This window comes from Pongo abelii, chromosome 14 (assembly GCF_028885655.2).
Source record: "Pongo abelii isolate AG06213 chromosome 14, NHGRI_mPonAbe1-v2.0_pri, whole genome shotgun sequence".
In the NCBI taxonomy this organism is placed as follows: Eukaryota; Metazoa; Chordata; class Mammalia; order Primates; family Hominidae; genus Pongo; species Pongo abelii.
The window spans coordinates 101,735,082-101,761,043 of NC_071999.2; the positions used below are offsets into that span (position 1 = coordinate 101,735,082).

A 25,962-nucleotide genomic window follows, 5' to 3' on the forward strand; every position below is an offset into this window, starting at 1 on the left:
CATTTCCTTTCAGGATGTTGGGATGGTCTAATGGCTAAAAAAACACTTTGGGAAGAGTTTACAGCATTTTACAGACACAAGGTGTTATTATTTCCTTTACAATTTTCAATAGCAAAAAAACATAATGAGCATTTAGTAAATGTTGACTATCAGTGTTAAATACTGTTTACTCTCCAAATAAGTGAGCTGTAATACTTGTGTAATGCTTTCTCACAGGTATGAATTAGGAGCCGCTCTGTTTATTGGATGGGCAGGAGCCTCTCTGTGCATAATTGGTGGTGTCATATTTTGCTTTTCAATATCTGACAACAACAAAACACCCAGGTATGAAAAAGAGACGAAAATGACCTGTTAAAAAGTAGAATGCTATCATAAATCATTACATGTGGGACAAATTACAGATAGTTCATATGACTCTTAGAAACTCCCAAAATCCGGAATTGGAAAAGGTTAGCAGTACAGTTAATTTTTTAAAGTTTTACCATTATTATATTCCAAAGAAAATTCTAATGTAGAAATAAGGGTCTGAATATGAGGACATGTTCTTCACTTTGGCCTCATCACAATTTTCCTCTAGGTAGGCAGGAATGTTGATGGCCTCTACTAAGTCTCCTAGCTTCCAGGAGGATGAGTTTTAAAACATGGTTTTGTAAGAGGATAACTGAACAAATGACCAAGTCATGAGTTTCTTCTGCAGAGATTCTCCATCCCACTCAGAAATGACACTGAAAATACTTCTTGGGGCAAGAGGAGAGAACAAAGCTATCTAAGAAAGAGGAAGACTTACATTTAGATATTGGCAGAGACAGGCTGAAACAGTTTCTTCCCATTTTTGTTTGCCCTATGTGTAGAATAGAATCTACCAAACTATGTTTTACCTTTCAGATACGCATACAACGGGGCCACATCTGTCATGTCTTCTCGGACAAAGTATCATGGTGGAGAAGATTTTAAAACAACAAACCCTTCAAAACAGTTTGATAAAAATGCTTATGTCTAAAAGAGCTCGCTGGCAAGCTGCATCTTGAGTTTGTTACAAAAGCGAACTGTTCACAAAAGCCCTCCCATAATTAACACTCAAAACTATTTTTAAAATATGCATTTGAAGCATCTGTTGATTGTATGGATGTAAGTGTTCTTACACAGTTATATACTAATCATTTTCTGTTGTGGCTTTCTATAAAAAATAAACAGGTTATTTACAGGATTTGTAAAATGTTTTCTACATTTATATAGAACATGAAAAGCATTTAATACCAAAGGTTCAAGAAGTATTCGTACTCTAGCCTTTTTAATCATTCATAGATAGAAGTCTTTGTACCCACTCCTTATGTTTCTTTTCATTCATAAACAGGTATGTAAGGAACAATGTCATAAACAGCATGGAGGCAATCTGAGAATATTCCTCAAAAGGTGTCCACGTTAAATAGACATGTTACTGGCTGCATACAGGCAAATTCTAGTTTTTGTTTTTTTTTTAGTATTCTACATTTATTTAAAAAGCTAAATATTTTTGTTGAAGCAGCAAGTTATCTGGTAGAACTTAACTTCTACGGGATCAGAGAGGATCTTGCTCATTCATGGCCATATCCACATGCCCACGGCCGCTCAGTAGATTGTTGAAAAAGCAAAGCCACACCATTTTCTTTGACGTATGCAGAGAGTTACGTAGCAGCAGGGGATGTTCTCTGATTTATTCCACTGGCACCATTAGTGAATATTTAGTTGTTTTCATAAATGATGCTGTAATGAAGACTCATGTACATATTTAGCAAATTCTGGTTTCTTACATGTGTCTGTCATGACTGTAATTCATTATGACTGCTCCAGGAAGGGCTAATGGGGCCAATATATTATTGCCTGGCATGTGGCACATCCATGTTAAGGGGCTGAGGCGTCCCTGGCACGGAATGCAGAGCCCTGAGCTAGGGCATCAGCAGAAGCTGAGATAGAGATATTGGTCGTGGTTGACTGTGGAGCCAATTAAAACCTGTTTATGCCTAGTGTTCCATTATTGGAACGCTAAGCATGTGGGAGTTATTTATATCCTACTGCTCAAGGTCATCGCCAAGGTGTGATTGGAAAAATTCAAAAAATTGCAACCTCAGGCATAAATGGGTTAAGGACATCCCAAGCCCAAGTGGTACGTGCCTCACTCAGAACCAGAACTGACGGGCTGAGTTCTATCTAGGTGTGTCTTCCAGAACCTGTTTACGGAACTAACTGGGTAGCTGAGAGACTTGTCATTTCTAAAGACATTTAAGTTGCTCCAGGGATTTCTGAACAAAGACAAAGGCTGATTCCTAGAGCCAGCCCTATATAACATGCCCACAAGGGCAACAGTTATCACAGTTAATACACGCCTTTCATGTCCTGTCTCACTCACTCCTCACAGCCATCCTAGGAGATACATACATATTGTTTTCATCTTGCATTTACAGAAAAAGAAATGAAAGCAGAGAGCTTAAATAATTTGCCACAGTAATGTCGAAACTAGGCCTTTGAACCAAGGCAGTCTAGGGTAAAATATAGTTTCAAAGTATGAATAAGAATTGGTATTTGTGTTATCTTTGAGTAAGAAACTGTCCGATACGAATCACAACGTGGGTGAATGTAGTATTTTCCTGAAGTGTGAAAGACTTAAAAAAAAAATCACATTGTTCAGAGGTGCTCAATGGAAAGAAAAGGAAATGAACAAGTTTGTTAAAAAATAAAAAATAAAAAAAATTCCACACCTTGATAATCCTTGAAATATCTTTTGCAGAAATACAAATTAACTGAAAGACATAAAGGTAGATTAGGTCCTACAGGCCAGTGTGGGACAGGGTTGTGTGGGTATGCATTTCAAACAAATTTGTTATTCAAAAGTGGTGAAGATAACGCTTAGATTACACTGAAGAATTTAGGGAGGGTGGGGGATGAAGGTCTGTAAGTAATCAGAAACACATTAGTTGGGCATCAGTAAGGGGCAACATAAAGGAATGGTTCCCCTCAAAAACGAACAAACCAAATTTTATACAAGAAATGAAATGCAGCAGGGTGCGATAGCTCATGCCTATAATCCCAGCACTTTGGGAGGACAAGACAGGCAGATCATTTGAGGTCAGGAGTTCGAGACCAGCCTGGCCAACATGGTGAAACCTCATCTCTACTAAAAATACAAAAAATCAAGCCAGGCATGGTGGTGGGCGCCTGTAATCCCAGCTACTTGGGAGGCTGAGGCAGGAGAATCGCTTGAATCTGGGAGGCGGAGGTTGTAGTGAGCGGAGATGGCGCCACTGCACTCAAGCCTTGGCAACATAGTGAGACTCTGTCTCAAAAAAAAAAAAAAAGATACAACTAAGCATGTAAGTTAAAGGAGGGGCTTTTAAGACACAGATGTAGTGACTTAATTTAAATACTGGGTTTACTTAGCAAAAGTTCATTTCCCCAAGCCCTTCTGCTCAGGAATGAAAACATGGCAGACACAAAACATGGAATAGAGACCTGGCTTAAAGTCTCCCCTTGACACTTTGTACTTGTATGGCTTCTGGCAAGTTAATAACCCTTTCTCACACCTTTAGGATGAGGATTATAACAATAACTACATCGCAAAGTTGTAATTAAATGAATTAGTGCATGTTCAAAACCAAACCAGACCAAGTGGTTCAACAAATATCTGTTGAAGAAATAACCGAATGAACAAAGTGGCACACGGGACATCTTAGGCATGGTGTATTTTTGTAGATTGCCATTCTCTGTCCTACTACATGAAACTTAGATTCAGCCTTCACTGAAGCTTTTAGAAACATACATATAAAGTGAGCATATCTGCATGAAATGGTCCCTATAGGAAGTTGGAAGGATTCTGTTAGAGGGCAGGAATGGGCTACAAGTAAAAAGGATCCCAGGGTGGGTGGAAACAGATAAAGATTTGTTCTAACCGTTAGGACAGAATGTCATATGGCATGGCAATCAAGGCCAGATTCTCCCTCTGTAAGACCCCTAATAAGTATAAATTTAACTCAGAATTCATCTCTAATAACACAGCCACAGTCAGAGTGATGTAACAGAGGGCTTTACTGAAAAGGTTGACAAATGAAAAGAGATCTAAAACCCAACAAATCCTTTAGTTAAAAGGTTACTTGGAAACAGAATATAGTACCACCAAGTTATAAAAATGCAAAAAACAGCTTATATGAACTTTCTTTCGACAATGTCATTGTTTAGGAATGTAACTAAATTACTTTTGAGGTATTTCATAATACATGTTGGGTATTTTAAATAGTAAAAAAAAAAAATACATATGTGAATTCAGTAATGACTCAAATATTTTCTATTTAGTCTGATAAATTAATTGGCACTTAAAATAACTACACTTTATTCATAAAACATCCAAGATAAAGAATATGCTATATAAAATAACCAACCATTTAATAGTAACATGCTTACAGTGGCTCAAAGCTGAATGTGACAAATGTACTTCAGGAAAATGTATTTAACATTGGACCTAGCTATATTCTAATTCTAAACTTACTTTTTTGGGGTGTGGAGGGGTGGAGTCTTGCTATATTGCTCATGCTGGTCTTGAACTCCTGTGCTCAAGCGATCCTCCCACCTCAGCCTCTCAAGTAGCTGGGATTAAAGGTGAACACCACCACACTCGGATTAAACTTACTTCTATATGAAAAATAACCAGACTAACTTTTAGGGATTAGTGGTTCTACCAATTCAATTTTAAGACTACTAACAGAATTTTATAATATAAATGCCTACGATATGACAGCATACATAAGAAAAATATTTTTTAAAGTTTTAGTAATTCAAACCAAAACATGCTGTAAGTTTTAAAAAATTCACTTAAAAATTAGTTGAAAAAAATACACTTAACACTAGAGTACCGTTCTGAAGAAAAAACTTTTTATGACTTCAATGACATGTTATTTTTAAGCAGCAGCAGAAGTCTTAAACACCTTTATATGCTTCGAAATACTGTTGATGATCTGATTTTCAATACTGTATTGGGTGCCATTAAAGAGACCATTGTTCTTTGAATCAGTCTCTGTGTTGCTGTGGGAAACACGGTAAGACAGAAGCACTGGAATCATGGAGGCAAATTGCTGAAACACTGTGATACTGAAATACTGTTGGCTTCTGGAAGAATCTTCTGACATGTGGCATTAGACATCTGAAGTGTCGCTCCAATCAGTCACAGTTACTAAGCTGCTTTTTAATGTGCTTGATTCATTTTCTTGAAGTCCTGTAAGTGGTGGAGAGAGGCAGAAGAGAAGGCCTCAATGGTTAAACAAGCACATTGTCAAGTCTATAAAAATCCATAATTTCATATTGTCATTAATCACTCAGTGTCTAAATCTGTTCATGAATCCTCATCTCCCAACCCCCATGAGCTATGTATAGGACGCCACTTTAAAATCCAACCGTGAATTAGTCGCATCTGTAGGATACACTCATAGGACCCTTGGATGCAAGCTTCCACCCTGCAGCCTACAAACAGCAGGGGCCACATCCTGCTTCCCACTCCTTCCCCAGCATTCAGCTCAGGGCCTGGATGTTGAAGGTGCTCAGTACATTTGTGTTGTAGTTACTGACTCTGAGTGAATAGATGGTAAAGAAAGGAGGATGAAATTAGGAGGCCAAGTAGAGTGTTAAAAACAGATTTTCTAGGGTAGATAGGCTTAACAATGAAGTCAATTTTAAAATGCCATGATTTTGAGCCAGTGAAATAGAGTGCAGAGAATTCCACTCAAGTTTGACTCTAGAAATGTGTTCCACCAGGGGCACAGGTTTATGATGTTGGAGGAAAGAGACAGGAGATGTCCTTAGGGCATCCTCTTGGCCCTGTAAAGAGTCACTGTAATGCAAACAGGTCTCCTGGTTTTCAATAATTAGAGTTGATGCTTAGACAGCACAGATAACTGATGCTAGTTATGCAACAGCTATGTTATAACTGGACAATGTGAGAGAAAAGGTAGTGTGAAGGACAGAGGCAGCAACAGCTTATCTTACAAACGGGCGAGAGGCTGCTGAAAATGGAAAGAGCAAGGGTGGAGACATGCAGGTATTAATTTAAAATTACAGGCTGGGTGCAGTGGCTCACACCTATAATCCCAACAGTTTGGGAGGCTGGGGCGGGAGGATCATTTGAGCCCAGGAGTTTGACACCAGCCTGGGCAACCTGGTGAGACCCCATCTCTTAAAAAAAAAAAAAAGTAATACAATTATAATTAGGAGTACAAAAACAGTGAAGAAGGCGTGAGAGGTGTGGTGGGTAGTGAAAATGAGCCAAGTCCCCATCTGTCTTTGCAGGACATCAACAGTTAATATCTAAAGTCAATGAATCAACAAAGAGTGGTTTAAGGCCATTACTGAGAGGCACAGAGGTACCACTAATGAAGGTGGTGCGATGGCATAGAGAAGCCTTCTGAACAACTCAGCTTTCAACATGTGCAAGAATTACTTTGACAAAAAAATCACAGTTTTCTAATTTAAAAAAAATTTACTAAGTTATTAGGCTTATCTAGGCTCTAGATTGGGGGATATGAAAATCATTTCAAGTAATTATCTCATAGTATTTCATCCCACTGACTACAATGCTACAAGAGAAACCTCCCTTGGGAGAAAATGAAGAAAAATATTTAATAGGGAAACAGACTAATTCAGAAAGACTGCCAGAAGAGTGGTCTCATTCAGGTATATGATCAGAAATTTTAATTCCTAAAAGGCATCTTCATGAAGAGAATATGTGTATAGACATTTTCAAAAATAATATAAAAGCTGGGCATGGTGGTGCACATCTGTAGTCACAGCTACTCAGGAGACTGAGGCAGGAGGATTGCTTGAGCCCAGGAGTTTGAATCCAGCCTAGGCAACATAGTGAGACACCATATCCTAAAAAAATAAATAAATAAATAAATAAATAAATAAATAATTTTTTTTTTGAGACAGAGTCTCACTCTTTTACCAGGCTGGAGTGCAGTGGCGTGATCTCAGCTCACTGCAACCTCCGCTTCCCAGGTTCAAGCGATTCTCCTGCCTCAGCCTCCCAAGTAGCTGGGACTACAGGTGTGCACCACCATGCCCAACTAATTTTTGTATTTTTAGCAGAGACAGGGTTTCACCATGTTGGCCAGGATGGTCTCAATCTCTTGACCTCGTGATCTGCCCACCTCAGCCTCCCACAGTACTGGGATTACAGGTGTGAGCCACTGCACCTGGCCAAAAAAAACAAAAAAATTTAAAGAATACAAACAATTTGGGGGCCACGAGTGGTGGCCCATGCCTGTAATCCCAGCACTCTGGGAGGCCAAAGTGGGAGGACTGCCTCAGTTACTGGGGAGGCTGAAGTGGGAGGGCTGTTTGAGCCTAGAAGGTTAAGGTTGCAGTGAGCCATGACGGCCTGGGTGACAATAACAACCTGTTTCAAAAATAAAAAATAAAAATAAAAATAAATTAAAAATTTAAAAACTAAAGATTAGTCCTATAATTAAATAAAAATAACAATATATATGAATCAGTAAGTTATACATATCCAATCCTTATTTAAATAACATAAAGAAAGCACTGACAGCGTTCTTTTGTCTGATGATATACTAGCATAAGTTAATTAGATATTTATAAAGATGAAACACAACTAATAAGAAAATGGATTGAGCTTGTATTAGAGGGGAAAACAGCAAACCTTCTCCCTTTGGCCCCTTAGGATTAAATGCGCCCCAGGCATTTAGCACATGAGCAAAATGTGGTTCATTTTTCACAGGTGGAGGTTCCTTCTGTTCTTTCCCAGATTTTTTTCCCAAAGATATCTCTTCCTCTAGGGATGATATGTCCCAGTCTTCATCCTCCACATCCGCACACTAAAAGAAAGGCATGGAGAATAATGAATGTTTCTTAGAAAAAAATGGTGCCCCTCAATCATTTTATTGGTTAGACTGAGCAGCTAACACTGAACCATAAGGAAAGAAATGGGGAACTATTAATACTTCCAAATCTAGTCATTTCTGCAGGGCAATGAAATGGATTTGGAAGTTGGTATTTTGAAATCTGAATCATCTCTTTTTCGTTTCTGCCATGGAGACATATGTTTCCTACTCTACCAATCATGAATGTAGAAAATTCCAGAAATACTACACTGTAGCGGTATGAAACTCTAAAAGTCAGGGTGCTCCAGAGTAGGAGTGAGGTCTGCTCTCGCTTCTTACCTCTGTGATAATAATGACATCTAACTGTGGGTACATCACACCAAGGCCTGCAGAAATAGCCTCCAACCGAAAGGTGCACAGAGTTCTGCCATGCCCTTCCTAAAGATGCTTTTGCTCCCTCTTGAATGACACAGGACTTTCTGTCATTTTTGTCTTGTGTAACATAAATAGTATTAACTAATAAAAGTAATTTGACAAAATGCCCTGGACTGGAGGACCAGTCAACACAGATGAGCTGTGCCTAGAAATATAATGGGAGAGCTCCATCCACAGAAACACTTCTGGCATCCTGGCTGTTAGAACCGCTGGGAAAATGTTTGGGCTTCTTCTCTAATGCAGAGGAGCTTGGGCTCCACCCTCACTTCGGCTCCCAAGTGGGGCTAAACCCTCAAAAGTACTTAAGGTCTCATGCCAAGGTAGTGGAGAAGATCTGAAGGACCCCAATTCTGGCCAGTCACAAATTTCTTTGTACAAACCATTTGATATCTGCAAGTATCAAATAAAACATGTTACAGGATCTTGAAAACCTGTAAAGTGTGATGCTTATTATGTATTGTTACAGTTATCACTCCAATATCTTTGTCTACGGAATGGAAAGAAATGCAATACTGAGAACAAGAAAGGTGAAAATCTCAACCTCTACTATACCAGCTAACTATCTGTTTTATATTTCACTACAAAAAGTGTGACCATTAAAGTGCTGTCAAAAGACAAATTTATGTATATCTAGCAAGTAAAAGTGATTTCACCTTTAGTTCTTGTAATTCTTCTTTTTTGATAAACATCTCAGGAACATTAGTTCCACTGACTGGTTTATTCACATTTTTGTGATGTGGAAACATCTTTTCAACTTTTTCAGTAGGTGTTTTAATGGCGGCTCCTATAAGATCAATAAAAATTAGGCAAGTGAAGTATTTAAAAATTTAATCTATCTTTAGTTCCAAAATAACCTTACAGGAAACTTTGAAAGAGTCTAAGCTTTGGAAGTAATTATGTATTATTAAAATAAAATCAGTTGATGTACTTTGGGGTTAAAAAATTAAACACATAATCCTTAAAAAAATCATAATCCTTGAGACTATGAGCTATAACCTTTTCATTTTATTTAATTAATTAAAAAAAATAGAAAAGAGGTCTTGCTATGCTTCCTAGGCTGGTCTTGAACTCCTGGGCTCAAGCAATCCTCCTGCCTCGTCCTCCCAAAGTGCTGGGATTACAGATGAGAATGACTGTGCCTGTTCTAAAGTTTTCATTTTAAATCAAAGAAAGATGATCTCATTCAAGTGTGTGGTCAGAAATTAATTTCAGTGAGATAACCTGCATGAGTGGAATATTCATATGGGTATTCACAAAACAATATGAATTTTTAAATGTATTAGTTATATTTTATCTAATTATATAAATACATGGTACATACACATTATATACAATATAAATTACATCCAACAATATATTAAATATAATAAATTACATACAATATAATATAATAAATTACATCTGATATGTTTAAAATATATAATTTAAAAATTGCATTAAGCAGAATTTTTAAAAAAAATAATGACCCATCAGCTCTACTTCTCTTCAGCAAATATTTGCAGTGACAGGCTAAGATCTTGTCTTCCTTTAGTATTACTCCAGCTCCAAGAGGCAGCACAGTGTATTAGAACAGCCATTCTCATAGTCACCCAGTGTCCTGGGTTGAATTGTGTCCCTCTAAATTCACATATTGAATTTCTAAACCCCATTGCTTAGAATGTGACCTTATTTGGAGGCACAGTCTTTGCAAAGGAAATCAAGGTAAAGTGAGGTCATTAGAGTGGGCCCTAATCCAATGTCCTTATACAAACGAGACATCTGGACAGAGATGCACGCAGAGGGAAGATGATGTGAGGATGCACAGGGAGAAGACAAGTCAAGGACAGAGGCGCGGAACAGACCCTCCCTGGCAGCCCTCACAGGAGCCAACAGTGCCAACACCTTGATCTTGTACTTCCAGCCTCTAAAACTGTGAGGCAATAAGGTTGTGTTCCTTAAGCCACCCAGTTTATGCTACTGTTATAGCAACCCTAGCAAACTAATACACCTGGTATCATTCCCAACTCCTTCCCCTCCTTCAACTGGAACGTGCTAAGCCCCTGCCCATCTTCCGTGGGCGCCTTTGGGATCCGCTGCATCTGTTCCTTGGACACCCTCCGAGCTCAGACTCCCAATGCTCGGTACACCCGGGTGAGGACCACTGTCCTAAATAAAGTTTCCAGAGAGTTTTCCAAGGTAACAGCTCACCTGCGGGCTTGGGAGAATCATCAGTGTCCTCGATTTCGCTTCCCTCGGTCCCATCCGCGTCACTTTTCACTGTGTTCTTCCCGAAGCTGCCCTTGTTTTGCAATGGCGGCACAGGAAGTGGGCCTGGAGATGCGTATGCCCGGATGAGGTCGTCGTCCTCCTGCTCCTCCTCTGAACTAAAAGGAGGAGTCCTACACAAATCAACACCGAAACAGGGACGCTGTTTTCGTAACGCTTCAGGATTTATGATCTTAAGAGATGTGCCTCTTAAAGTGGTGGCACCTCTCTCAGGTAATTCCCAATGAGCACAAGTGCCTTCGGGGCTATGGTCAAGATGGCGGCGAGGCCAGAGGTTATACCCAAGGCTGTAGCATCCTCCCACGCCCAGATCTCTGCCAGCCGTGGGGCATGTTTATCAAAATGGGCTGAAGCTGGGGCCTGTCTCCTCTAAACCCAAATGTGTATATTCTTAATAATTTTGGTTTTCACACACCTAAGAAAAACATTTCTCAAAGAAAAACATTTCCTCAGTAAAACCACTCCATCTTTTAAAATTGTGTCATTACTTACAGCTTCTTTATACTGCACCTTATTGCAAAGTTTTTACATACACAATCTCATTTGTATCATCACGTGAATTATTACCCCTATTTTAAAGTGAAATAGAAGTTCAAAGCAGTGTTCGTTCATTTAAATAATATTTATTGGGCACCTAAATTCCAGACAACGTGTCAGTCTTGTACATGTTGATTCATTCACACCACATCCCAAGAAATAATGCTCTTCCCATGAGATTATGTATAAGAAAAGTGCTTTTGAAGGGTGAATCATTGTTTATTGTCTCTAATACACAGTGCCTCAATGAAGAGATATTTATGTCATCAGTATCTCCAGAATAAGGCAATGATGATTAAATTATTCATGATAAAATTAGTCTTACTCATAATTAGTAACAATATACCTACAATTTATTGAGTACCCACAAGTGCCAAGCACTGAGCCAAGCCCTCTTCATACATTCCCATTTAATTTGTAGAACTATCTCGTGAAAAAGGCAGCATTATTCCACATTACAGATAAGGAAATTGAGACTTAAAACATCCCATATTACAGATAAGAAAACAGGCTTAAAACAGTAATCAACTAAATCAGTAGCACACAGGTGATAAGCAACTGGGCTAGGGTTTTTAGTATCCTAAGAGAACCTAAGAAAGGAAGATCTACTAGGGTCAGTATTAACTTCCACAAAAAACTGGAACACTAAATTATTACATTTAAAACAAACTTACACTGTCAAGAGTCTAGCCATAAAAACTCAACATCAGCCATTTAAGTTAAATGTACTTATTGAGAAACTAATCAACATTGTGGGGGGTGGATATAAGAATGACTCAGGTGTCCCGCTTCTTAATGGAGTCCACATGTGGTTAAGGGCTATTGACTTATGTAATAACTGATAAAGAAACAAAGACATGTCACAAATAACATATCACAAAGGAATGACAAATTATGATGTTAAATAATTATGGCTTCATTCAACCATAATGAGCACACTACTTTAAAATGAAAGGAATGTTCAGTGAAAATAATTTTTTAAATGACCCTCCCATCCCCGTCAGTACTCACGTAATAGTTGAAGACTTTCTGGGAAAAGGATCTTCCATGATATTTTTCTTAATTCTAAAAAACAACAGAAAAATATTTTTAAATTGCATAAGTTAATAATATAATTTCACATACATTTCTATGGAACTGGTGATTTTTGCTTTTGACATATACTAACGAGGAAGAGCAGCAACAAAAGTCACCCAGCGTCAACAAGAGACTGGTAGGAATTACAAGTGTGATTCTCAGTTGGACCAAACACTGTTATGGACTCAATGTCTGTGTCCCCCCTGCCCCAAATACATATGCTGAAGACCTGACCCACAGTATGATGGTATCTGGGGGGCCTTTGGGAGGTGATTAAGTTTAGATGAGGTCATGTGGATGGGGGCCCCCATGATGGGATTGGTGCCTTATAAGAAGAAGAAGCGAGGCCAGAGTTTTCTGTATCTCCACCATCTGAAGGCATGGCAAGAAGGCAGTTGTCTGCAAGGCAGAGAGCCTTCACCAGAACCTGACTATACTGGCATCCTAATCTTGGACTTTCAGCCTCCAAAATGGGGAGAAAATAAATTTCTGTGAAGCCACCCAGTCTATGGTATTTTGTTAAAGCAGCCTGAGCTAAGACAAACACTGATAAAATAAATCTGAGGGCTGAAATACTCACTTTGGAACAGATGTCCTATCAGTAGAAACAGCTTTTTGTCTAATCAGTTGTCTGTTTTTGGAAGGAAGCTGTATCATTTTGGGTACTTCTCCAGTTGAAAGGGTATCCATTTGAGAAACACTGCACTTATCTGGAATACAGTGTCATTCATGAGTCTCCATTGCCTTTATGATCAGTAAGTGAAAAGCAAAGGTGAATGGTATAATACCCTCTATGCTGCTGTGGCAATGAACAATCCCATCTCTAGGGTTTAAAGCCAGACTCTAGGGTTGTTGTTTTGTTTTTACTGTAAAAACAAAATCCAAGACCCAGCATTTAATAGTACAAACTGTAAGAGAGTTGCCAACGAAGTGGCGAAGTTTGTTAACCATTTAAAATTATAATAATTTGTTTAATGATATCTTGTGGTGAAAAAAGAAGAAAAAAAGAAAAAGCTGTTAAATTAAGCTCCCATTTGCAGTGGGTAACAAGCTTACCTAAAGAGAGTAGTGCTTTCTCCTCAATTTTACAGCTGACTTGATGTTCAAGGAATTCTCGAATTTGATGAAAGTTAGGTATTTCTCTTTCTTGCTTATGTCTTTCTGATTCCACACTTTTTAGTACTCTATGCAATTGATCACTTGAAATGCCATGTATATCCTGAAAGAATAAGATGTTAAGTTAGTCAGTTATCCTGGGAGGTTTCATTTCATGGGCATATATCAGCATTAACTGTGCCAATATTTCAATCCATCCTTACAGGGCTCCAGCTGTGTGTAGAGGGTGAGCGTGCCCCAACAAGTAACACACTGTCCCCAAAGGGGCCATGAGTTCAGTTAGGCACATAAGGCATGCATATGTTTATGACTGGCTGACCGACGAGGCTGTGTGTCATAAGGACCCAATGACTCTACAAAGGCTAGAAGAATTCCAGGGAGAGAGGCCATCGAAGGCCCCAGTGGCCAGAGAAGGCTGAAAGGGGAGGCTGAGCTGTAGCCTGAAGGACAGGTGGAGTCAAACAAGTAAAAACAAGGAGAAATTTCCAGATGGGTAGACATGGGATAGGGACACCTGTGAGAAAGGAAGGTGTCGAGGCAGAAACAGGTAAGGCACGTCCCACAGGCTAATGCTTAAAAAGACCTGGGTGATGAAACCAGCAGAAGAGACTAAATGCCAACCCAAAAGGCTGAAAGGTTATTCTACAAGGAACAATAGGTCATCAGAGCATCAGAGGTGACTTCTTTTTTTTTTTTTTTTTTCTGAGACAGAGTCTCGCCCTGTTGCCCAGGCTGGAGTGCAATGGCGCCATCTCAGCTCACTGCAACCTCCGCCTCCCGCGTTCAAATGATTCTCCTGCCTCAGCCTTCTGAGTAGCTGGGATTACAGGCAGCCGCCACCAAGCCCAGCTAATTTTTGTATTTTTAGTAGAGATGGGTTTTCACCGTGTTGGCCAGGCTGGTCTCGAATGCCTGACCTCGTGATACACCCGCCTTTGCCTCCCAAAGTGCTGGGATTACAGGCGTGAGCCACCACGCCCGGCTAAAGGTGACATTTAACTATGAAAATAGCATAATTAAAGAGACAATTTGAGAAAAGTCATCTAGATTTGATGAGACTCTAGACGGAAGAAAACTAAAGGGATATTTGTTGAATAACAGTGTCTCACACACACAGCTACCGCCCATCTTTGTTCCCATCCCCCTTGCTTCCCTCAGCCTTCCCAGTCCCAGGGAGTGGCCCTACCACCCACCCAGTTGCCCAGGACAGAAATCTCCATCATCAGATTAGGTACCACCTCCAAGAAGAAGTTTTCTCTGACCTCAGTTATTCAGTCAACACCCTCCCCTCTACTTTTCCTTTATTTTACTTCATACAATCTAAATTAGAGAGTACCCATTTGTCTGGGCAATCATTTGTTTCCGCCTTCCTATACCATGTAGCTGGAGGATAAGACCTAATACTGTACAAATGTCAATCCTTCCTACTTAATATACAAAATTTAAAACAATTTCAATCAGAATCCCAACAAGGGTTATTCTGGGAGTTGAAAGTTATTCCTAAAGTTCATTGGAAAACAAAATATGGAAGAATTACCAATAAATTTTTGAAATAAGAAGACTAATAAAGAAGGCATGGCCTATAAAAGATATTAAAACACAGGACAAAGCTACTACAATTAAATTAGTGTGGTATGGGAAAAGGAACACACAAAAAAACAAGGTAAAACAGCTGAAAGTCCAAAAACAAATCCAGATATATATAGGGATTTCCTATATGACAAAAATGTTCTTTTAAATAAATGGAGAAACTATGGATTATTCAACAAATGATATTGGGACACCTGATCCAACTGGAAATTAAGTTAGCTCTCCAAATCACTGTTTCAAAACCTAATTCTTAAAGCCCAGATAGACAAAAACAAAATAAGCAAAACAAAACAAACAAAAAACTAGGAAAACCTCTCCAAGCATTAGGGAAAAAGAAAAGAATGTTTTAATAATCTTAGGATAAACGAAAATGTCCCAATTAAAATTAAAACCCAAAAAACCACTTGCAAACAACCAATATGGAAAACTACAATTTCAAGAAACAATCTGCACAGGAACCACACATATTCCATGAATGTCTTTGATTTCCACTGCCCAAAGGGTGGTCAAAACCCACCTAAAAAGGGTCTATGTGGAAATTTAAAAAGACGGACTGAGTTGATGAAAGATGTGGAGCAACTGAACTCTCAAACACTGTTAGGGACAGTGTGAGTTGGTACAAAGACTTTGGAAAACTATTTGACAACAGCTACTATACTAAACATATGCCTACCCTTTGACCCAGCAATTTCATCCCTAGATATATATTCAAGAAAAACAAATGCCTGTGTTCACCAAAAGACGTGTACAAGAATTAATAGCCAAGAAGAGCCCCAAAACAGACACACAAATGTCCATCAGCAGGGAAGAGATAAACTGCAGTATATTCACACAATAGAATGCTATAAGGCAATAAATAAAGAACAAACTACTGCTACATGAAACAACAGGTATGAATCATATAGATAAAATCATAAGCAAAAGAAGATATAAAATATTACACAGTGTATGACTCCACTTTTATGAGGTTCAAGAACAAGCAAAACTAAGTCAGAATATCCTTTCCCTCTTATTGGGAAGTAGAGGGTGATACTGACTAGCAGAAGGTAAAAGAGAGTCTTCCAGAGTGTTGGAAACGTTCAATCTCATCATTTGGGTGCTGGTTATAGATCATACACACACATCCATGTACATACAAATCCACCTATATACATAAAATTATGCAAACATGTATACCCACAAATATAGCCACATACACACATACTTCTGAAAACATACACAATCATCTATATACATACATATACATAAATGTGTATACACATATCATATACACAAATGTGTATATACATACACAGGTATCTGCATACACACATGGATACATACATGTATACATATCTACATGCACACATACACACTATACACATCCACGTGTGTGCCCATGCATGCATATGTGCTCACAAGCTTTGCATATATGCGTATATATGCATACGTAGATGCACTTTTTTATATACATATAAACTAATGAAGTTCAATTAAGATTTGTGTCTTTTATGTATGTCAATAAAAATATAAAAAGCAAAAAGAATCTATATATGATTTACCAAAATTATTCAATCTGGCAACAATATGAAATCCAATCCATTCATCCATTCATTCAACATGTATTAATGAAGTGCTGGTTTTGTAATAGGCAATGATTTGAGGTTAATATCAGAATGTAAGCAGCACTGTGACTGCCTAGATATAAACCCTGGCTCCTTCATTACTAGCTGTGTGACATTAATCAAGTTACTTACCTTTTCTGTAAACTGTCAAGATACTAATGTCATTTATTTCAGAGATTTGTTTCTATGTTTAAATGAGTTAATATTTGTTAAGGTCTTAGAAATGTGCCAGGCACACAGTGAATGCTATTCAAGTGTTTGATAAATAAAGTAGGTCACATTAGCCTCTGGTCTCCAAACATGGACAGAATTGATGTGCTTTCTTCTCTTCCATGATCATTTCTAATGTAGAAAACAAAACATAGCAAAACTAACAAATATTCCAAAAATGAATGAACATACTGCATTAATCCCCAAGGTTTCCAGTTTCTCCATCAAGCTCTGCTCCACCATTGTTCTTAGTCCCTTAGTGAAGGAGGAGTTACTCTTCAAAGCTTTCCTTAAATGCATTTTGTTGTTATTTAATTTCTGTTCATTTTCCCTTCCTGAAATAAGGTTTTAAAAATGTGTTAAAAGAAAGAATTAAGCAAATACATCAAAAATCTCTAAGCAGAAAATGGCAAACCACAGCTTTTAAGCAGCAAGTATTTGTGATGTTTTAAAGTTTTTGTATATTTTAGTCACTCAGCACAATACAGAATGCTTAAGTTTTGCAGCTTTTAAAACTATTTTATATCTGCTTCAAAACTTCAGTATTTTTAAAGACTGTATCACTTAATCAGATGACAACTATAGATATATATGTATCTATAGAAGCATGATGGAAAAAAATTATTTAGGAGTTTAATGTTTTATCACTGGAATTATATCACTATTTCCTGAAAAATTCATCTCCAAGCTCACTCAGTTAGAATTTATGTATCATCTTATGAAGAAAAAGCCCAATTTACTTTAAATAATTAAAAGTTTTTGGCCAGGCTCAGTGGCTCACACCTGTAATCCCAGCAATTTTGGAGGCTAAGGTGAGTGGATCATTTGGACCCAGGAGTTTGAGATTAGCCTGAGCAACATAGCAAGATCCCATTTCAATTTATTTTAAATATAAAAAAATTTTTTCAAAGCTTTTTAGTTTACTAGAAGCTAAGTACATATAAAATTTCAAGATGTGAAAATCATTATCCCCTTCAAAATATTTACCAAAATGAAAAAGGATAACAAAAGTCTTAGCAAAAGTGTATTTTGTTTAAAACAACCTATAATTAAAAACAAAGAAACCAAAAACAACAGGACATACTCTCCTCACTTCCATCCCTATCCCTTTTTTATTCCCCACTAAAAAAAAAAGTCAAGTTCAAAAGAGTTTGGAGAAGAATGATGGCATAACCTTTAAAAATCTGAGTCCTTACGTACAAAGGAACTAAAGACTTCATTAAAGAGATGCGATGTTTGGCAGTTCAGACGCTTAACTGACTGTCAAAAGCCTGATCTGGGAGAAATGTGACAACTATACTACCATTTTAGAGTCTAATCTCCTAACAGGGGCATTTTGCCCACCAAAGGATGGCATCAAATGCCATTTCCTAGGTGTAGGGCTCCAGGCCGCCTGAGAGACTCTCCCTTCTGCTGCTGCCTCACCCATCTCAGTAGACAGGATTCTTAATACCCTAACTACTTGGATTTGCAGGAGATCTTGAACAAAATGCCTTTTTGTTTAAGATGTTTTCTAAACACCAGTTCAATTCCCACATTAAAAAAATATTTCTATTAAATAAATAGATGGTTTCATTGAAAGCAAAATTAGTCAAATTACTTTTTTGTACATTAAATAGAAGAACAAAATCCTGCACAAAAATACTATTCTATGTTTTGCTATTGCAGCTTGCTAAGCTGAAGTGATAAAACTGCATATAATTATATATTAAAAGTCAGAACTAATCTTAAATGTTGTATTATCAGCAATCATGCTGCTGTTTAACCACCAATGTTTACAAATATTCTGAAACCACCAAAAAAAGCACTTTTATGAACAATCCATCAAAATCATAGCTGCAGCCACTATGTCACTGGCTTTGGCTTCTAGGTGGCCATCAAGTGTGCAACTGTCTAGGGCCAAAAATAAAAAGAGGCACCAAGAGAGAGCCTGGAAGTCTTGGTGCTACCATTGAAATAGACATACCCCCTACCCCAATTATGTGAAGACTCTTTTGGCCAATATCTCAGATAATGAAGGATGTACACAGAAGCATTGCCTAAAAAGAGGCTCTGGGCCCTGTTTCCCCTGGGACTTGGGGCCACATACAGGGGCAAGCGATGCCTGGAATGACTTGGCTGCACTTAGAAGAGCTGTAAAGCCTTTGCTGTTAGTTGTTGAATTCATTTGCCGATGTGTCTGTGATCACCCTCAGCTCTGATGACAGGTTCATTTTGATGACTGAGTTCCCCCAAACTACTGCAGATTACGCATTTCCCTCTGTCCTCAAATTCACCTTATATACTGGTGCTTGCTTTGGGAAACCATTTATGAATAATTAGAGCACCCTTGGTAAAGATTCTTACAAGGGTGGGGCTGGCCAATGGAATCAAGAGAAAGAATATAGAGTAGGCAGGGAAAAATAAAGTTTTCATGTAGAAGTGGAATTAATCACTTGAAAATCAACCACAGCTGAAGATTTTAGTTAAAGCACATATTGCTCACCAAGACCAAGACAAAACTTTCTAAAGACTAGCATTTCCTTCAAATACAAATTTTCAAACACAAGCAAGCAGATGCCCAGGCTAATGCACAACAGTCCATACATGGGATCAGTTTTATCAGACATACAACATCCCATTTATGGTAAACAAATTATTATAGCAGGAAGCAAATGATTTTTAAAAATCCTTGAATTTCTGAGTTGGAAGGGACTTTATCTACCACCTAGTAATGATAGATTTTTCACATGAGGATACTAGAAACAGCAGTAACTTCCCCAAAGGCCAGCCAGATGGTCCTGTAGAGGCCACATCAGCTTCCCTTTCTCCATTTGCTCTCTGCACTAAACTATGGACAGTAGAAAACCTGGATGTTGTCACTAATTAAACTCAACAACCTGAAGCAGGCTCTTAATCCCCCTATGTTTTCTTTCTGGAAAATAAAATGCCCTCTAAGATCCCTTCTGGCCCTCACATTCTAGCATCTATAAAACAGCAAGATCAAGTATGCCTCTGCTCAAAAAGCAGGTACACAGAAATTTGCGTGTGTGTTACTTCTTAGTAAAAGCCACAGTGTTTTTGCAAACCACTGCCAAAATTGAGCTTCTCAGGCACTTATCTGCAAAATGTTAGCACAAGCTGAGGAATTTATTGATGGCAATTAATCTGCTGTCAGTACGTTAACTCCACAGAGGTGCTAGAAGGAGGCAGTCACTGGTTTCTGCAGTGGTGCGCATGGACCCTGAGGTGTTTTCTGTGGTCCTCAGCACTCTCCCGTCTACCACCAGAGATGAACACATGGAGCATGGCAAGGGTTATTTTCTTTTCCAGTCCAGCCCCCTAAAAGTGGCAGCAACCAATGGTGGTGTTTGCTGTCAGTGATTCCAAACTACCATCTTACATTGACGAGAAGAACTCTAAAAGCACAGGCAGAGGGATGCAGTGAGTGAAATCTGGAACTGGAAGTTAGAAGACCACTCTGAGTGATGCTGGACAATCATGATTCCTATAAGAACCCTCATTGAGTCGTTTTTTAAATGAGTGTGAACTACATGACCTGAAGTTCTAGTTTTTGAAAGTACATGGCCTTTTCTACGAACCTCCTGACATGTTTCACAGATTCTTCAAAGAATATGGGATTTTATATCTCGGACATCAGTAAATGATATGTATGTAGGAGAGAGGAAGCATGTTACTTGCAAGCAAAATGATGTGTCATTATTCAGAACTCAAACAGGGTAAGATTTTTCATCCCGTTTTTCGGAAACCAATAGGGATGGTTGAAAATCACTTAAAGACAATATTTTTTAAGCACTATTTCTCTTCAACCTATAGGGCTCAGAAGCTCAAATGCCTACATAAAGCAAAGAAGGCAATGTGGGGCAAAAGAGTTGAGGGGGATTGTGGCAAACCAGAGGTTGCTTCCATAGCCGGCGATGGCGGCTCAGCCCTGCTAAATGTTGGTAAGTAGACCATGCGCCCAGGGTTTCCAGGGTATTGTATTGTGGCACAAAGCAAATAATTTTAAAAAAACAACAACCAGAATTTCTGAGTTGGAAGGGACTTTATCACCTAGTGATAGATAATTAAATTGTGTAGATTGCACTACAATTAAATATTGGCAACCTATTGTAAAATAGTTGCCAATAGTGCAGCTCAAACAAGTTAGTGTCTGTGGAATCGATTCAGCCTGCAGGATCTCGTTTGATGCCTGGGCTGTGGTGGTCTTTAAGGTGCTGGAAGCGTCTGGGAATGACCCCCCCCCCAGCAATTTATTTGTTTAGCAATGGAACAAGGCTGAGGACCCCATAAGAAGGTGACAATATCTTTTAAAGTTATGCTCATCAGAGTACCCCAAAATTTCCCTCAACAAGTTTTTATGGCTTTATGTAATTTAATGTACCCATAGTCACTCTTGTTTCTGAAAGAAGCAGGTTTCTAAACATTGGAACAGCAATTACAAAGAAATAAAGAAGAAAAGAAGCAACTAAAACCAAACTCTTCAAAATCAGTGCCAAACATGAACAACTATTGGGACAGGAAGATATGCAATCCTAAACTAAATGGTCTGTCTAAAATACACAATGTCAAGACAAATTACAAAGTTACATGGAAGCAAAATAAACCCCATAAAAATATCAAAAAGTTACTGATCCTTAACATTGCAAGATAAGACTTGAAAGTGTATATCATATAGGTATTATGAATATGCCTGATGTAGTCAATTCTCAATTTGTAGCCTTATAAATAAAAATAAAATGGTAAATGTCTAGAGAACAAGGGAAGAGTTATAATGAATACTGAATTTCTGTATTAGGATATATATCATTTGACTTCTCTTCCTGACAAAAATGACAAAACCAGAACCCATATAAGTATTGACAATTTGCTTTCTCCTAAAGAAGTGATATATGGTGAATTATTATTATTATTAATAGGAAAAAATTATGATAGATTGATTCAAATATAATTGTTTTCAAAATCTACAAATCTAGCATTAGAAAATGTTCCTCATAATTAAATCTTTCTTCATAAACTTTAAAAACTAACTGACAGAAAATAATTTTTAGGACTATCAAATGAAATGAGTAAGCAGTAATAATTATCTCCCAACACCTGTAACAGCTCCCAAATTCCACCATAAAGATACTGTTTTGCACATAAATATTCCACATCCAGAACTTAGACATCATGCTTTTCTTGCTATTAAAAATAATTTGGAAATAAGCACTTCACCAATTCATTTCAGATTAAGGGTATGATAAATCATCACCATGATACAAATCTTTTCAGATCTTCTGGTACACAACACGTGTGTGTGTCTATATATCATCTCATCAGAAAAATCTGCATCAAAATAAAGACTTTAATTTTTTTTCAAGTTCCCTGACACAGAAAATTTCTTATCTGTTTGCATAAGAATACCATGAAGCAGGGGAAAACAGAACAGAATATTAGAGGACTAGGATAACAGGATACTCCATGTGGGTTGAAAGTAAAATCCAAATCTAAATGTCTTTCCTAATTTTGATGTAGTGGAATAAAAACCACTGGCTCATATTTTCCAGGCCTAGATTTTGGCATATAAATATAATCTGTGCCGGTAAACCTGATCAAGCCCTTTGTTACCTTTTTCTTCCTCTGAAAGTTCTTCTATTGGTTCCAGTATGTGCGACGAGAATGCCTGTTCTATTAATAAGGAAAAATAAGAACAGCACAAACATGACAACAGCAAAGTAACATTAGTTTCCTTTCAAATGATTTTGAAAGATATAATTCCACGGTATTTTAGTCATGCCTGAATAGCAAGAATTTACTGAGGAAAAAACGTTGAGGCAATCAGTCATAGATGGTCACCTTTTCATCATATCTTCGATTTCTATGTACTTTCCATTAACTACACTCTACAGAAATTATAGTTTTAAATAATTAAGTTAAAGTTTCTCATTCATCAACCTAGTACGCGATAGCCTTTTAAGACACAAGGGCACAACTGCAAAAGATCTTCATTACTTATAAAGTATTTCGATCAAGTGGCTAAACAGAAAATTAATGAAAATATTTCAACTACAAAAAAATAAAAAATTCCCAAGGTCCTGGGATTCCCACTTGTTCCCAATGCTAACCCCACAGTTTTCAAGTGGTAAGACCCAGAAGATAAAAAGGGAACAACAGGCGAGAGGTCAGCAGCAAGACTGACAGCCGTTCTTCGACACCGCATGGATGCGTTTCACGACCTAGTTCCGGGGCTGGAGAATGCCCTGGCCCCACAGCTGGGTAGATGAGGAAGGACTCTTCCCAATCTCACCCCAGAACGGCAACCGCGCTCAGGGGAGATGAGGTCTTTGGGTGACTATTCCCAGAGAAATGTTATATGCATACACAAGGAAGCCGGCCAGCAGCAGGTATAAAACCAAACCCTATCCTACCAACTGAAGGAAATTTCCTTCATGGGGAAGGTCAGGTTTTAGGTGAAGGTTTAATGATGGTGGTCAGGCATTAGATATGGGATGAAATGCAACCAGCAAAGTTGGTGCATGGTTCACTCACCTTCAGCTTGGAGACTGATACAGTGCACTTCCCCCAACCAGCTCTCCACTTTTACCTCCAAGGGGGAGGTCATTTCATTCTACCACCAGACCTGGGAGTGGGTGATGGGTCAGGGTAAAAACGGCCAACAGTTACCGAGTGCTCACCAGGTGGCCGGGCAGGGATCCACATATGTGGTATCTCAGATTTAATGCTTCCTACTTTAAAGGGTCTGGTTTTTTATTCATTAAAGTATTTCTAGTACTCTATTTCAGACAGATAAATGATAGAGATACATAGATAGATAGACAGACAGACAGACAGACAGACAGGCTTAGGTATATATAAATAGGTTCTTACAGCTTAGCCAGCAACCTAGTCAATGTATGTAACATTGGCTGTATGGGAGAAATGCATCTTAAACTACTTTCAAGTTAACTTCTGGAATACAGCCTATGACTGAGTAAAATCACCTAAATGCTGAAGTGTGGACATAGCCATGAAGAAGCATTTAAGTCCAGCAGGTACCACAACTGCTGACCACCAAAAATGTGCTTTTCAAATTTGTTATAGAGCATCAAGATTTTAAAAAATTATACAAATAGGCTATATTACTAGTTTGAACTGCTGAAAACAGATTTAAGGAGGATAACTAATTTCAGATTTTAAAAAGTCACACTGTATTTTATTGTACTTGTGATCAAAATAAGGTCACGAGGAAACTTTTAATAAAACTTTCATGAAATCATCTCACACATATTTATTATTTTATAGCAGGGATACTCCTATGACTTATTTCTCTAGAGTCAGGATAAACTGCCAGGTTCTGATGTGTTTCCCTCCGTGTACAGAGGAAGAGTTCTGGTAGAAGGGGAGACTCCTGAACATGGCTCCCATAACAAGGGCTGGGGAAATGAGGCTGGCCAAACCCCAGCTCCCAAAACAAGCAGGCTGATGTCCCACATCAGGAGGGAAGGACCTGCCCTGCTTGTGCTTTGTAAGCCACCAGTCTAGCCTTCAAATGTCCCAGATCCTGTCCTGAGCTGAGATCCAGGGTGAGAGTCAAAACACTCAGAGGTCTGAGTCTCCCATGAACAACAATGTTGGAGGCTTTCAAAAAAATCCTTGTCAGTTTCCTGCCATTGTCTCCAGAAGAAAGGATCTTGGTCCTCTAACTAGCCCTGCCCTTTTGCCCCTGGCTGACTTCGGCTGGACTTCATCGTGCCTACCTTAGAAGCTAACACTGGCCAGAGCTTACTCAGTGGCTTGTACCTTGCTGGACCATCACAAAGGCCACTGCGGTAGCCACGGCTGTTCTCTGCACTTGGCAGGCAAAGCCCCTAAGCCCACGGCTTAGGGGTGGGCTGTGAATCTGGACTGCCTGCTTCCAAAGTCTGGAGACTTGTCCACAAAGTGATGATGCCTGCCTACTGGCACTCACTGGGCTTTTCTTCGTGACTTCTCCAAATGCCACCGCTGTCCATCCATTATCAGAGTTCACTGTGCTCTGACTTTCCTTGGTCCTGGCCCTGGTCCCCAATCACCTGCTCAGCCTTTCTGCCAACTCCACCAAACCGCTGGTCTGTCCACTCTTTCTCCAGTCTCGTCACCACAACGCAGACTCCCGGAGAGGAATCTCAAATGCTGGATCACCCACACCTACAACTGGTCTCCCCATCTCAGATTCTTTGGAGACGCTCTGGTCAGGCCAAGCCTCCCATAGCCCAGCTCTCCAATTCTGCACACCCAGCCTCAAGAACACTCAGCGGCTACACACTGCCCCAAGAACAACCCTGGACAGCTGCAGCCTGGCACTCAATAGCTGCCATGAATGCCCTCAACCAACCTCACTTCTCTCACGTCTCCTCTTCTTCTCTATGCATGGCCAAGTAATTACTCTAAACTGCTAATTCACATCTAGTGCTTTCCTGCCACCTTTTCCTTCTTACTGTTTGCTTTGCCTAGGATGCCATCTTGACATATTCACCTCCTACTCGGCTCAAATGGCCAAATGTCAGCTACGCCAGGAAGTCTTCCCAGAGTCTCCCAAATGGAGAAAATCTCTCCCCTGCCTGGATACCCATTTCATTTTTCAGTGGCTCTCACCTTGCACCATAATTATAAGCATGTGGTCTCCTTTATAAGCTGTAAGTTCCTTGGGGACAGGCTTCATTTCTGATTCATTTCTATATCTCTGTCATGCAGGAATGGCCCACAGTTGTCATTACCCAGTGGTCAGTGAAGGAAGGAAGGCAGGAGTGGCAGAACACCACTGGAGAAACAGATAACTACACGTGGCATGTTAACTCCTGTCAAAGACATGTTCACTGAAGACTCTCCTGAGTTTTTCCAGGATGTATGTCTAGGAGATCCTGTTGGCATATCCAAACATTTCCCCTTGTGACTGCACATAAGCATGGTCACCTGACAGGGATCAGGCTCATTCTCCTTTAGAGGGTGGAATCCCACTGAACTGAGACTTCCTTTCAACAGTCCCCATCCCACTTCTGCAACACTATTTGGGCCAGTGGTGTCCAGAGGGGGAAGCCATCTTTCTTTCCATCAAGAGACACAATACACCAGAAGTCTGGAGCACACCACCTCTCATGTACTGGACAATAAACTATTGCTTGTGTTAAGTTTCAGTATTTCAAGATGTAGAATACTTGCTTTGAAAACAAAACATAATAATAATTGTAAAGTCTAATAAAAATGTTTCTAAGTGGGAGCGGTGGCTCACATCTGTGGTCCTAGCACTT

At 39.0% G+C, this 25,962-nt stretch overlaps 2 protein-coding genes and 1 long non-coding RNA gene across 20 annotated transcripts in view; 2 read left to right on the forward strand and 1 right to left on the reverse strand.

Annotated features, from left to right (window-relative positions):
• Positions 1 to 4,817, forward strand: part of CLDN10 (claudin 10) — a 156,790-nt gene extending 151,973 nt beyond the window's left edge. For all 3 annotated transcript variants that reach the window (XM_009248734.4, XM_009248735.4, XM_003778227.5), the window contains exons 4-5: positions 217 to 324; positions 886 to 4,817. In XM_009248734.4, coding sequence (XP_009247009.2) covers positions 217 to 324; positions 886 to 1,000 — 223 coding nt within the window. In that variant the 3' untranslated portion in view covers positions 1,001 to 4,817. The remainder of the gene's footprint in view (positions 1 to 216; positions 325 to 885) is intronic.
• The window catches only part of DZIP1 (DAZ interacting zinc finger protein 1), a 63,626-nt gene continuing 41,705 nt past the window's right edge, over positions 4,042 to 25,962 (reverse strand). For 8 of the 16 annotated variants that reach the window (XM_054529557.2, XM_024230837.2, XM_024230835.3 and 5 more), the window contains 9 exons: positions 22,304 to 22,363; positions 16,886 to 17,028; positions 13,230 to 13,392; positions 12,754 to 12,883; positions 12,108 to 12,161; positions 10,482 to 10,672; positions 8,948 to 9,078; positions 7,679 to 7,853; positions 4,042 to 5,239 (listed from right to left, as the gene is read on the reverse strand). In XM_054529557.2, coding sequence (XP_054385532.1) covers positions 5,160 to 5,239; positions 7,679 to 7,853; positions 8,948 to 9,078; positions 10,482 to 10,672; positions 12,108 to 12,161; positions 12,754 to 12,883; positions 13,230 to 13,392; positions 16,886 to 17,028; positions 22,304 to 22,363 — 1,127 coding nt within the window. In that variant the 3' untranslated portion in view covers positions 4,042 to 5,159. The remainder of the gene's footprint in view (positions 5,240 to 7,678; positions 7,854 to 8,947; positions 9,079 to 10,481; positions 10,673 to 12,107; positions 12,162 to 12,753; positions 12,884 to 13,229; positions 13,393 to 16,885; positions 17,029 to 22,303; positions 22,364 to 25,962) is intronic. The other 8 variants (XM_054529553.2, XM_054529559.2, XM_054529551.2 and 5 more) reach the window with 3 other exon arrangements.
• Positions 13,464 to 25,941, forward strand: LOC129049663 (uncharacterized). Its single transcript, XR_008512911.2, has 3 exons — positions 13,464 to 13,836; positions 20,510 to 20,637; positions 25,409 to 25,941. It is a non-coding gene; the product is annotated as an uncharacterized LOC129049663 (long non-coding RNA).